At 39.6% G+C, this 14,329-nt stretch overlaps 1 protein-coding gene across 1 annotated transcript in view; it reads right to left on the reverse strand.

Moving 5' to 3' along the window:
* LOC117385105 (protein FAM184A-like) overlaps nt 1-13,567 on the reverse strand; it is a 52,350-nt gene extending 38,783 nt beyond the window's left edge. The window contains exon 1 of the mRNA XM_033982375.2: nt 13,376-13,567. Within this exon, the coding sequence (XP_033838266.1) occupies nt 13,376-13,567 (192 nt within the window). The remainder of the gene's footprint in view (nt 1-13,375) is intronic.
* Between the last annotated feature and the right edge of the window lie 762 nt (nt 13,568-14,329).

The following is a 14,329-nucleotide window of genomic DNA, read 5'->3' on the forward strand; positions in this document are numbered from 1 at the left end:
AGAGAAAAGCATGGTCCGTTTGTGTTAAAAAAACAAACAAACATGGCGACTTATGAGTAAAAAAAGGTAGAGTACAGTACTAAGAAGTGTTATTATATATATTATATATTACACAAAACTCAGTATATCTGTGGTAGAGAAAGATATATATATTTTATTCTGAGTGTTACAAATAGCACTGTACAAATCTGAACAAAAAAAAAAAGTTTTGTGATTAGGTCAGCTTTATATTTTTAAAAAGTAGGTTTCTGCAATAACATTTAAAGAGGTTTAAACTGCATGATTTTTCTGTAGAGTGATTTTTGTTGTTATCTAAATAATTGCAGCCTTTGTGATTTGAAAATTGCACCAACTCTAAGTGCAATTTCGTTTACGTTTCGATTCAATTGCGATACATTGTGCAGCCTTAATTACAGGGAATTTCAAAAGAAAGATTTGTGACGCATCACTAATAGTTAATGTAGTTTATTTCAAAGAGAGAAAACCCAGATGTCCACAGGGACCAAAACCAAGAACTGGAAATAGACCTAATTAGCACCTCTCTATCTCTCTTTATAATCAAGCCATCTTCTATGTTATGTAACTTTTCTGGTGTAGGGTCTGCCACCTGCGTGTCTGCATTGCTTTGCCAAGAATGCTCTAGAGTATAGCATTAATCTTGTCCATCTCCACAGACACTACCAGGCCAAGTGGCAGGTCAGATCTGTGGGGAGGAGACCCCGCAAAGTAAAAGTGCATGTTTTTCCACTGTATTCCACTGTGTTTTGCAATTAAAACCTGTGTAATTGAATGAATACAAGATAGACAAATTGTTATGGATAGTCGGAGATCACACTAATGCGCAGCACAAAATGGCTACACGATGCTGACAAATGTTACAAGTATCACCGATTAAAACAAAGCATTAGGGTGGTCAAAATTTCGAAAATCAGATACTAATCGATGATATAACTAGTATCTGTAACGCAGTTCACCTTTTGCGGCATCGCTGTTTTGTGTATTGTGTTCTGCATCCAGATTGGTTAAGGGACTGTAGACCATTGTCCATCAGTCTCGTCCGTGCTGTGTCTCCTGTACAGTACAAAATGTGTTCAGCCAAATTTACATAAATGTTGCATCGCAGTGTGACTCTGAAGTGCTGTATGTTTGCAAGTTTTCTCCCCGACAAAACCCAAAATGTCGATGAAACGTTCTGCACCGATAAAGGCGCCTACGAAGGTTTGAACTTTGAGAGTGTTTAAACAAGAGAGAAATGTGAGAAAATGTTAATGCCTGTGTGAGAAAAGTGTATAAATATAAAGTGTGTGGTGAGGGGTTTTACAGCTGCAGAACATACAGAATAATTGTTTAAAAAAAAGCTGACTACTTCACGGATTTCGCCTATTGCAGGTTATTTTTAGATCAGAATCGGTATTAATGACAACACTACCCTAAACACAACTTCGAGGAAATAACTGTATCATGGTTAAAAGCTCCACTCTTCTTCTGTCTTTTTGCCCCAACATGTTTTGCCTACTGGGTTGACAAGTCTAGATATGTTCATCAAACCAAGCCTAGAGGCAAAGAGTGCGAGCCTTAAGCAAAACGCTAACCCAGGGACCACCAAAAAGAACTTACAAGAAAAGAAATACCCTCCAAGCATGAAAAACTGCAGCAGTGGTATTACGTAAGATTCAAATTAAGATGTGGCCGCGAGGAACTTACAATGACAACTTCAAAGGGGAACAATATGCAGTTCTATTAATGAAAGCTTAGCAATCTGGTTTGAGCCACTGCGTTGACTTTACAACATCGCCGAATCCCCTTAGTTTGAACAAAGCTGGAGACGGGGCTGAATTCTATGGTGGGATTTGCTGTTTAACTGTCAGATTACAGATGTTTTGACCCGGTTTCTGGTTAATATCTCTATAATTACCGGGTCTATCCACATGAAACAAAAATTGGCACAAACTTCAACGTCTTCTCTGTCAGTATAAATAAACAAAAGTGATATTTTTTCACAACAGCTTCAGAAAGTGGTGCCATTATTCAACCCCAAAGATGTGATTGTTGTCAGCTGAAAGGACTTTAAGACATAAAATTCATTTGACAAGTTTGTGGAGCAATCCCAAACAAATAGATTGCTAGTTCTGCTAATGTATGCCCATACCCTTATATGCAATCCCTCCGTCGTCCAGGTAGGTTCCATAGTGGTCCACGTGAGTATACTACTCTATGTGTCTTATACTTGTTTTGATACAGCTCAAGATCATTCTAAAGCTATTCAGGAAAAGCTTAATTTCAGTCCTGTCAATGTGACTTGTTCAAATGAGCATCTAGTTTCGTTTCTAGCTTTATATCCTTACATTAGCTCACACTGGTTGGCTGTTCCTGATGCGACTGCCTGTGCTCATAGTTAATGTAGCTGGAAGCCATCCAAACGCACTCACTTAAACAGGCTGTGTAACATGAGCGTATTGATTCATGTGGCTTTCAAAACATGGCGTCTTCAGTAATTAGCCAACTGCTTCTCGCTGTAAGGACATTGTGAACTGAGCATGGGGTAGTTGAGGGTATGTCAAAGTAATATTACTGCGTATCACTAATCGCTGTACAGCAGGGGTCTCAGACTCTCGGCCCACAGGCCAATTGCAGCCCGAGGGCCCCCGAGTTTGTGGCCCTCACCTTAATATGAAAGTTTAATGTTAGTGCGGCCCGCAAGTTTGATATGTACAGCACTTTACAGTGTTTTGTGCGGAGGTGAACGAACCTACCAATCACGGTGGGGTATATGGCTCTCGGGGGGCCCAAAAAGGGCCCATGTCACTGCTGTTTCTCGATGTTTGCTAGGAAGAACTTCAGGAAACTTCAGGAAACTTTAGATAGGAGAATTCTGGAGCCTAAATCCGCAGCTCCGATCAGAACAGGGTCTACTACCCCGGGAAGGAGCTCCTCAATATTTATCGCCATGTCAACTAGCTCAGAAAGTACCCCAGGAAGCAGCGTGTCTATTACCCCGGGAACTACCCCAAAAAGCAGAATTTTGACCACCCCCCGTATGCCAGAGATTGATTACGAGACCATTAGAGGGGACGTTGATGCATTATTTCATGAGCTAAACTTGGCTAAACCAGACGGATTTGCTGACAGTCAGCGTAGGCTCTTGAGGGTTCTCAAAAAGGACAATATGGCTGCATTTTCGCAGAAGAGGTTGCTACGTACCTTAAAAAGTTGGTAAGCTTCATGCAGCAGGATATGGAAGAAGACATTTTCAATATGGACTTGTTTGAGATGTGTGTGGAAAGGGAACCAGTGTTTATAGATGTGCCTGCACCAGTACAAGTGCAGACACAAGTCTCAAGCAATCTCAAAAATCAGTGCCATCTTTCAGTGGCCGAAAGTACAACCTGTTTGAGAGATCCATGGTTCATCCTGCTGCACTTGTACCATCATTTGTCTCCAAAGACGTACCAGCTATTGTCTTGAAAACTCCACCAAAGCCCATGAAAAATGATTCCTCACTGGAAAACCATTTGTCTCAGGGCCAGTGCGTTTCTCAAATAATGGTCTCTGGTTTGATGTTTGAAATGTTTAAAGGCAAAGTTGCATTACACCCGCGAGACGAGACTTTCAACGCCATCCTTAATCGTTTAACCCAAAAGGAGTACATTTACCTGTCGCTAATAACAACGGGCTAATTGAATAATTTTCATTTTAAACCCCTCACATTTGGATTACTCATTTATCTTCTAAGAAATGCCTTTAGTTGTTCAATGCCGTGTGAGTACATATCCCACAATGCATTGAGTTTGAACTAGAGTTGTTTCATTATGGAGATAAAATAAACTAAAATCTGAATGAGAGGGGTGGACCTGAAAATACAACCAAATTTAAACAATTGAATAAATCTAAACTCTAATTTGCATTTGTTGTTGTTGTCTTTGTTTTTACTGAAAAACTTTTTGACTACTGACTTTTCATTGTTTTTATACAGACTTATACTTGTTATAAATTACAAATTGTGGAATCTTCTCTCTCTCACAGTCTCTTCTCCATGGTAACGGTTTCTGGCGCTGTAGCGGTGTCCCAGTTCAACTACGAAGGCTGCTCCTCCATGTAGCCTCTGTGGACCGCAAAGGCCATGACGAAATGGGACGGGTCTATAAATCTCATCCAAATCTTATCTCTAAAAACACAAACATTAAAACTACTATAACTTCTATAAATATGACCAAATTGACGATGTTCTTGTTCATATAATATCCTAATATCCACTGTTTACAGTGTCTTAGCGGAACAAAATTAAGAAGTTATTGAGCGAGTTAGCTGAAAATTTGGTATTTTTTGGTATTTCTACGTCACAAGTTTAATCTGTCGTTTTTCTGCATAAATAGTCGTTTTTGCATGGGCTCTCCCTGCAGGTGCAGTCTTGTGAGTGCAGTTTGGGTCAGATACACAGATACGCAATAGTTTTGAGAGCTTTTGTCATGCCCCCCTTTTAGTCAACCAATCGATCGGCAGCACATGTCTTTAGTCCAACGAGAATTTATATACTCAACTACAGCCCTAAACTACGTTTGAAGGTGAATTTAAGTAGTTGTTTTTTTTTAGTTTTTCCTTGCCGAGAAGGAGGGTCTAAGGACAGGGGATGTTCTGGGACAGTTCTCATTTGCTTGTTTTCTGTTGATTAATTTGCTTGTCTGGTTCTCTTTCATTGTTGATTTTTTAACTTGCTATTGGTTAAATCAATTCTCATGTTCATCCCTAAGAGGCGACTGCTGTTGTGATTTTGGGCTTTAAAAAAATTAATTGCATTGAAAATTGAAGTATCATACAACTTTTATAGTATTTTAGTTTGCATGTTCTCTTCGTGTCTGGGTGGGTTTCCTCCGGGCACTTTCTCCCATCAACCCAAAACATGGACAATAGGTCAAGTCCTCCAGCTATGGTAGTCCTGACCAAGACTAGCTCAAAATCTGGAGATGGGCCATCGGAAGGGACAGGTATAACCCAGAGAATTGGAAAGGCTGGGTCATATGCAAAATTCCCCATGGAAATGACAGATTTCCTCATGGAACGATAAATTAACATAGTATTTCAAGTACTACTATTAACACTCTCATATATTCAGTCTCCCTTCTCTATACCATATTCACTGTACCTCCTCTATAGACTTTATAAAGAAGTGGACGTCACCCACAGCGTTCAGCTCCAGTCAAATGAAGCTCATCGAGGCTAGAGCAGTTAAAGCGGCCAATTTGGATCCAAGTTCCATATTTGGTATTCCAACTGCAAGTATCATAGCAACCAAAGAGCCAATCATGAGCGAGGCTGTTGAAGGTAACGGCCCTTCCCACACACACCGCTGGTTTAGCAGGGAGCGGGCACTTAGCAATGCTGTTAATCATACCTGTTGCTAACGCTAGCGGGAGCAACCTCGGAGAAAGAAGGCACCTGATTTTTCTTTTATTAATGTTCATATCTTGATATACGGATAAAATAGTGAAATAAAAACACCAGGATCATGTAGAGCGGGTTAATACGAACATTTTAAGACCAAAATAACAAGCCCGACAGCAGCAGTTACAACGTTTCAATGCGTGTTAGCTATGCCTATTTAAATATACAGTCTAACCATATGCCCCTCCTCTGTACCATATCGCCATGACAACCAATATCATACATCTTAATAAACAGCGCCTGTCGTATGTTTTAATCCGCTGGACGTATTGAGGACACACGCAGAAGACGCCCCTCTCTGGACTGGATGCGTGATAATAGCAGATATAAGTTCAAAACAAAAGGATTTCTCATCTGCTCTTTAAATAGCTATGTCCTAGTTTCCACCACTCCACGAACTGCTGCATCGGCACAACACAGTCATCAAAGCCCGGTTAAGTACTCTACAAAAAATTAACAGAATCGCAAACGCAAACGACAACAGTTAAAACAGAACTAGTTCATTTTAAACAGTTTGCAGTGGTCTAAAGTTATTCCTGACTTACCTTATGCATTCAGAGCGTCCTAATTACTCACCAGGATGAGTTTATAAGCACTGTTCACAAATCTCAGAGACCAACGCGGAGTTTTGCCGTAACGGAAAAGCTAACAACAACTAGACCCGTTTCACGATAACAAATTTGGCAGCTCGATATACCACTACAGAGAAATATCATGATAAACGTTAATATTGAAACCACTTTATGCCACTAATTACGACATTCATTCATTCATTAAAAGATGTGACTTGCAGCAAATAAACAGCAGAATGTACTAATAATTACCCATAAAAGGGACATATTCACCCCTACACAGCTCAAATCTGATCGTACGACAGCAAAAATATGCCAAAAAGTACATATTTAGCCGATATAGCGATGGGCCTAACAGCAACTAGCATGCTAACGAGGTCTTCCTAATAATCGGACTTTCTAATTTGACGCAGACAGCACAAAGCGAAACGATTTTGACCTCAAGAGCTGCTTATACGATGTTTCTATACCGGGGCGAGGCAAATTTCGCTCAAACACATGGGAAAAAAATCGACTACAGGCTATTTTACATATTTCAAAGCCAATCTGCACAGGGCAAAATACACCAAAGAAAGCAGGCAAAAGTGCAGAAAATTCAGTCAGAATGGTAAAAAGAAGTTTGCAAATCCATTTCAACACCAGGGATTTCAAAATGCATGACTTCTTATACCAAAGAGAGCCACTATATGAGGAGTAAAAGCAGGTAGGGACCATAGTAATTGGATACTGGGTCCCAAAGAAGCTATTGCTACAACTTTCTGATACAACACTACAATTCGCTAGTGTTGGCACGATACTATGGACTAGACTCGAAACTCAATACAGACTCCAATACTCCAGTAGAATGTGATTTTCAAGATTAAATGGTAGTACTTTCTTTTATATTCCCATGTGGCCTTATATCTGTGTAATCCCTCAGTCGTCCAGTAGGTTCCATAGTGGTCCATGAGCGTATACGTACTAGTTTTAGTATCGATTATTGTCTAATTTTGATGATGATATAAGACACAACAAAGAGAAACTTGTAATGTTATGCCTAAAGTTGTAAAACTCCACTGACAACCTGGATGACTCTTTTTGTCCATCTATAAAATATGGAAATTTGAGCGAAATTAGAAAAAAAAAACCTAAAAACTGTTTAAAGGTTCACTATGGAACTTTCCTGGTGGAGGGTCTTGTTTTTGCTTTGCCTGGAACGTTCCACGGTACGGCATTAAACATCTATCTCCACGGTGATGCAACCAGACGAAGTTACCGGTCATATCTCCAGAAAGGCGACGCCACTCACAATAAGAACGCATGGTTTTCAAAGTACTTATTTAGCAATACACCTGATGCTAGATAAATAAGTTTAATGCCAGACTGTGGAACATTCCAGGTAACACAATAGCGTCTCCATGGATACACACTTGTCACAGATGTTACATGGTTACGGCTGTGACAAGTGTATAAGTCTGGGTACATAAGCTACAGAGAAAAGTCAATGCATTTCTTGCGCAGTCACATAATCCAAGGACTTAAATGAAAAGGCCACTTTATAACTCACAATGGACAGATATCGACTGGCACAGAACGAGGGAACATTGTGAATTTATGTGAATTTATGTAGTTATAGGCCCTGTACCTGCTTTTTACATGTATTTCAACAAAATTTGTCTCACCTCAGTACAGATATATCGAATAAGCAGCTCTTGAGGTCAAAACACTGCATTTTCCGGACTATACGTCGCTCCGGAGTATAAGTTGCACCAGCAAAAAATCCGTAATAATGAAGAAAAAACATATATAAGTCGCACTGAACTATAAGTCTCATTTTTTGGGGACATTTTATCTTTAAAGACAAGATATAAAAATAACAGTAAAATAGACAACAACAGGCTGGATAGCAGTACAGCATGCTAACGTAACACATAGACAATGAAGTGAATACATGTCTGGTATGTTTACGTACGATATTAACAGTTAATCAGATACGCTACGCTAACGTAACATATGCGGCTTGTCCACAAACACGAGAGACACAGAGTTCTTTTCGCTGATGTTTACTGTGGTTTTACTTCTTCGCCACAGTTCGCACCGTAGAGCTAGCAAACACATAAAATGTAACATTAGCTCTGGCTCATGTTACAAATACACACAAAACTGCATTTGAACACATGGAAAATATACATACTACTTTGACCTGCTAGAAAACAAACCTGTGAATGAAAAACTTTGTATTTTACTTTTCAATTGTTTCTTAAATAGTGCTCTGTCCAATAGGTATTAATTACTGTCCAATAAACAGAAAGTGTGTGTTTGCATGCTAGTTGTTGTTAGCTTTACCGTCATGTCAAAACTCTGCTATGCTTTGAGAGTTGTGAAAAGTACTTATAAACCTATTGCAAGGAATACTTAGGATGCTCAGAACGCATAAGGTAAGTGAGGAATAGGTTTTGTCAAAAGTATCAAAAATCAAATACTAATCAATGCTAAAAAGTAGTATTGAAACTAGATACTCATTTGAGCAAGTATCAATACTAAAAAAGTCACATTCGCAGGACAGAAATTAACCTTTATGAGACACAGACTAGTATACACACATGGACCACTATGGCAATATGTCTCGAGTACCTCTACTTCTTCAAGTACTGATACTTACTACTTTCTTTAGTAATTACACATTTGTTTACTGTTGCATTTCCAGTTATAACTATTATATTTTCTTGTTTTAATACAATTTATACTAAAATTATCCAATAGAAACATTCTATGATATAAAATGTATCAGCATCTTTCTTTTAAATCTGAAATAATTCAAAGTATCCCCTGGTAAGTGTTCACGTACCACCAGGAGTCCCCGAGCCCCAGGTTGGACCACTGAGGGATTATGCAGATATAAGACCTGATGGGAATATAAGAGAAAGTACTACCATTTAATGTTAAAAATGGCATAGTTCAGTTTTTACCCTTTTAAGCCGGTAAAAATCAGGTACAGGGCTTATATAACACATTTAAACAGAACCGCTGTAATACTTTCAGATAAGGATCAAGCCTAGTATTTGTAACACCTTTTGTCTTAACACTAAACGGTTTGCACATTTAACACAATCCTTATTATACAACCATGAAATCCCCCTCAGACACAGTAACACCCTGTTCTAGCGCTACTACTGAAAATACTTTTGAACAGGTGACAATGGTGTAATCAAGCCCAGTGCCATCTCTGTACACAGCCCTGAAAGAACACAGTCCTGCTCCTTTCTCCTCTATAATTGCAGAGCTGCACTGATTAGTATTCAGCCAGATGGTTTCACAGATAATCCTTGACATGTGCGCTTCAAGTACTTCAACAATGCAGTAGTAGTAGTAGTAGTATAGTAGCAGTAGCAGTAGCAGTAAAATCAGTAGTCTTAGTGGTAGTTGCATGTGGCAGTAGTAGTAGTAGTAGTAGCCGTATAGTAGGAGTAGCAGCAGTAGTGGTAGTATAGTAATAGTGGGAGTAGTCGTAGGATCAGTATAGTAGCAGTAGTAGTACTAGTAGTAGCAGTATAGTAGTAGTAGTAGGAGTAGTCGTAGTAGTACAGTAGTAGTAGTAGTAGCAGTAGCAGTGGCAATAGTAGTAGTATAGTAGTAGTAGTAGTAGTAATAGCAGTAGCAGTGGCAGTAGTAGGAGTTTAATAGCAGTAGTAGTGGTAGTAGTAGTATAGCAATAGTAACAGTAGTAGCAGTAGTCGCAGTATCAGTATAGTAGTAGTAGTAGTAGTAGTGTAGTAGTATTGTAGTACTAGTAGTATAGTCTTGTATTGTTGAACTATTGTAGTACTAGAAGTAGCAGTAGTAGTAGTAGTAGTAGCAGTAGTATAGCAATAGTAACAGTAGTAGCAGTAGTCGCAGTATCAGTATAGTAGTAGTAGTAGTAGTAGTGTAGTAGTATTGTAGTACTAGTAGTATAGTCTTGTATTGTAGTACTATTATAGTACTAGAGGTAGCAGTAGTAGTAGTTGTAGTAGTCGTCGTCGTCGTAGTAGTAGTAGTATACTAGTAGTAGCCGCAGCAGTAGTAGTATAGTAGAAGTGGCAGTATAATAGCAGTAGTAGTGGCAGTAGTAGTATAGTAGTTGTATAATAGTAGTAGTAATTGTAGTAGTAATAGTAGTAATTTGGCCCCTGTAGTTTAATGTGTACTATAAGTCATAGTGACATGTTTGGGCTGTTGGCAGATCCTTCATTATGTTACATAACTTACTTTCTTTGTGTCCAGATTTTTATTTTAAAAGGAAAAATAATCACTTCATCAGTACTGGCATTTATACATTTGAAGGTTGCTATGATACAGTTTATGATCTTTATTATTTATAATTCATGTATAATGTATAATTATTAGCGCTTTGATTGGTGCAGCTCGTACAAACGGCCAGGAACAAAGAGCAGCGTCTATATAAAATGGAAAGCTATTGTTTAGAGGGACCTCTACCAAGGCACTGGTCCTGTGTCGCAACATTACATGGCATTTTATTTATGGTCAAGCATCTTTGTATATGTTTTACTCTAGATGCCCTTCCTTCTTGTGACTGTGTGTCTTAAAGACCATGTATATTATGTTATTTCCTGATCTACGTTATGATGTTGTTTCCTCCTCAATTTCTATTTGTTTTCCTGTTTAAACAAATGGACAATAAACCTAATTCCAAGTTAATCCTGAAGTCGTGCTGCCTGAATGAACTCAGCTGACTCTGCTGATGATTTTCGTTTCGTGTTTGGAGCTAACGCTGTTCCTGAGCTGTCCGTCTGCTCCTCTCGTAAGTACAGTTTACCAACAGCCTACACAGAGGAGCCACAGGCCCCACAATCTGATGCTCTTTTGGTCGATTCACAAGTGTGTTAGTCCTGGTTTAGGTCCTTTTTTAGTTTAGTTTTGGTGTTGCTGGGTCAGATTCTGCTTCACACATGATTTTGGTCTAATTTAGTACTAATGAATGGTTTTGTATAGCAGCAGTTTAAGTCCTGGTTTAGTCCTGGTTTAGTCCTGGTTTAGTCCTGGTTTAGTCCTGGTTTAGTCCTGGTTTAGGGCCTTGGTTTAAGTCCTGGTGTAGTCCTGGTTTAGTTCTAATTTAGTCCAGGTTTAATCCTGATTTTGGTCTGGTGAGGTCCTGATTTAGGTCTTGGTTGGTTTAGTCCTAGTTTAGACCTCATTTAGTCCCGGTTTAGTGTTAGTTTAGACCTGGTTTACACATCGTTTAGTCCTGGTTCAGTCCTGGTTTAGACCTGGTTTACACCTAGTTTAGACCTGGTTTAGTACTGATTTAGTCCTAGTTTAGACCTGGTTTACACCTCATTTAGACCTGGTTTAGTCCTAGTTTAGACCTGGCTTACACCTAGTTTAGACCTGGTTTAGTCCTGATTTAGTCCTAGTTTAGACCTGCTTTACACCTCATTTAGACCTGGTTTAGTCCTGGTTTAGTCCTAGTTTAGACCTGGTTTACACCTAGTTTAGACCTAGTTTAGTCCTGGTTTAGTCCTGGTTTAGTCCTGGTTTAGACCTGGTTTATACCTAGTTTAGACCTGCTTTACACCTCATTTAGACCTGGTTTAGTCCTGATTTAGTCCTAGTTTAGACCTGCTTTACACCTCATTTAGACCTGGTTTAGTCCTGGTTTAGTCTTAGTTCAGACCTGGTTTAGTCCTGGTTTAGTTCAGACCTGGTCCAGATCTGGTTTGAATCATGGCTTGATTCTAGTTGAAACCTGGCCTGGTTTAGACTGATTTAATACTCAATTTTCTGATGTTGCAGAATACGGCTTTAGTCCTGGTTTAGTCCTGATTAAGCCATGATTTAGACCTTGTTTAGTCTAGTTTTAGACCTGGTTTAGTTCTGAATATCCCCAGACAGGGACATTATACTGATGTCTAGATTAATGCTTGGGGCAGATAAAAAGATTACTAATCCGGAAGACATTATAGCCCTACATATATATATAAATAAGACATAGAGTATACGCTTGAACAGTTTACCATCATTTAAACTAAAATACTTATTTGTTGACTGCAGATTATGAAGTACTGTAAAAGCAATTTCTTATATTTTATTAGATGACTGCTATATTGTCCAGTATGAGCATTTAATATTTAGTCTGAAGTGATTTTAGCACTAGACAAATGGAATAAATCTCTACTATTTGATTTCAAAATGTCCCTTTGCACAAAAGCCATCACAAAATAAGGATTACAATATATTTATTTATTGTTTTTACAATTTACAATTCATATTTAGTCTCTTCACAAATGTTTGTTAGAAGAATTGGTTCAGACCTGGTTTAGATCTTTTATTGGTTCCTTGGTGAAGTCCTGGTTTAAGTCCTGGTTTAGTCCTGATTTTGGTCAAACTTAGTACTGATAAATTCCTTGTTTAAGTCCAGATTTAAGCCTGGTCTAGTTCTAGTTTAGGTCATTATTTAGTTCTGGTTTAGTCCTGGTTTAGATCCTGCTTTAGTCCTAATATAGTGCTGGTGAAGTACTTGTTTAAATCCAGGTTTAGGTCCTGGTTTAGTCCTGGTCTTAGTCTAATATAGTGCTAATGAAGTCCAGGTTTAAGTCTTGGTTTATGCCCAGGTTTTGGTCCTGGTTTAGTTCTAGTTTAGGGTTTAGGGAGTGTTTTAGTCTCGGTTGTAGCACTATTTTTTGTTTCAGTATAGATTCCTGCTTTAGTCTTGATTTAGGTCTTGTCTTAGTCCTGGTTTAGTCCTGGTTTAGACCTGGTTCAGTCTTGGTTTAGTCCTGGTTTAGACCTGGTTTAGTCCATCTTTAGACTTGGTTTAGTCCTGGTTTAGACCTGGTTTAGATCTGGTTTATTCCTGATTTAGACCTGGTTTAGTCCAGTTTTAGACTTGGTTTATTCCTGGTTTAGTCCTGGTTCAGTCCTGGTTTAGTCCTGGTTTAGAGCTCGTTCAGTCCTGGTTTAGTCCTGGTTCAGTCCTGGTTTAGACCTGGTCTGAGTCATGGGTTAATCTTGATTTACTTCTTGCACAAAATAAACACAGACTGTAGTAAAAACACAACATTTTAGATCCACATTTTTCACTTTTATGAATGAGTTTAATTCAGACACAATTACCTTAAACTACTACTATTACTGCACACCTGTTTGCGCTCCACCACAGCACATCTGCCTGCATTTCCCCTGTTCCTCTCGTGTTGTTTTTGCACACTGCACGCGTCTGCCATAGGATTAACCACGGCTCCACTCCTGCTCAATCCCATCCCACATTTAAGCGTTTTAACACATGCACATACTGTAACTGACCACTCCAACCGCTGCCCCTGCCTCCACACAGTTACACCTGCTGCCCAAATACCCCCCTGGCGCACCACTGCCCCTTTGCTTACCTTGGTCAGCTGCGCTATCTTCTTGCTCATTTTCAGATGCAGGTCTTGAGTATATTCCAACGCCAAGCTGCCGTCGTAAAACATGTTTGTGGAGCTTGAAGACTGGATGTACTTGCTGGTCGAGGTGGAGGTACTACTGCTGCTGCTGCTGCTGCTACTATACGGAGGTTGCCATCCAGACCCCGACGCCATTTTCACACCCCTTCAAAAACAACAAATGTAGTGAGAGAAAAAGGCACTCCACTAAGCGCCAAAACCGCCCATTGTTGTGGTATCCAGAGCTTGGTTCACAGAGGGAGAGAGGGATGGAGAGAGGGAGCAAAGCGCAGGGGGGATGAGGACTGGGAGCGTGCGTCAGTCAGGCGTAATCGGCAGCGCGCACCCCGATGAAATGATGAGAGAGGAGAGGCGGGGACGCGCGCCAGATGCTCATCAGGAGGGTTGCCAGGTCAGAGACACTGTTTCAAGCAAAAAATACGCGCGTAAAAGCCGTGTGGAATCGATAAGACAGGGGGGCATTGGCGTAAAGGAGAGAGAGAGACGCGCTGGAGGCAATGCGCACGGTTTATGTCCAACTATATGACACTGGCACTTGGAGCATGGCTGTATTTTCCAGTGTTGTTTCTGTCGATTAATGAATAATTCAAAGTAAATTGGTTTGTTACAGTGTTGTGAATGGAACATCTACAGTTTAGGTTTGATAATTCCTTGTAAATGTTCCCTCTCAGAACATTAGGTCCTTTTGTCAGTTCTCTACAGACATCTCTTCAAAGGCCTACATTATTCCTGTATATCTGTGCTTTTATATCCTGACTGCACCTAATGAGTGATGTAATCTAATTCGGAATAAATGTGGGCCTATTGGATTCGGTGTGTCAGATTGCACCACGCTCATAACATTGCGCGTTAAACTGCTTCATTCATAACTACAGGTGTAATTTTGCGCCTCGTTAG

Source organism: Periophthalmus magnuspinnatus, chromosome 2 (assembly GCF_009829125.3).
Source record: "Periophthalmus magnuspinnatus isolate fPerMag1 chromosome 2, fPerMag1.2.pri, whole genome shotgun sequence".
Classification (NCBI taxonomy): domain Eukaryota; kingdom Metazoa; phylum Chordata; class Actinopteri; order Gobiiformes; family Gobiidae; genus Periophthalmus; species Periophthalmus magnuspinnatus.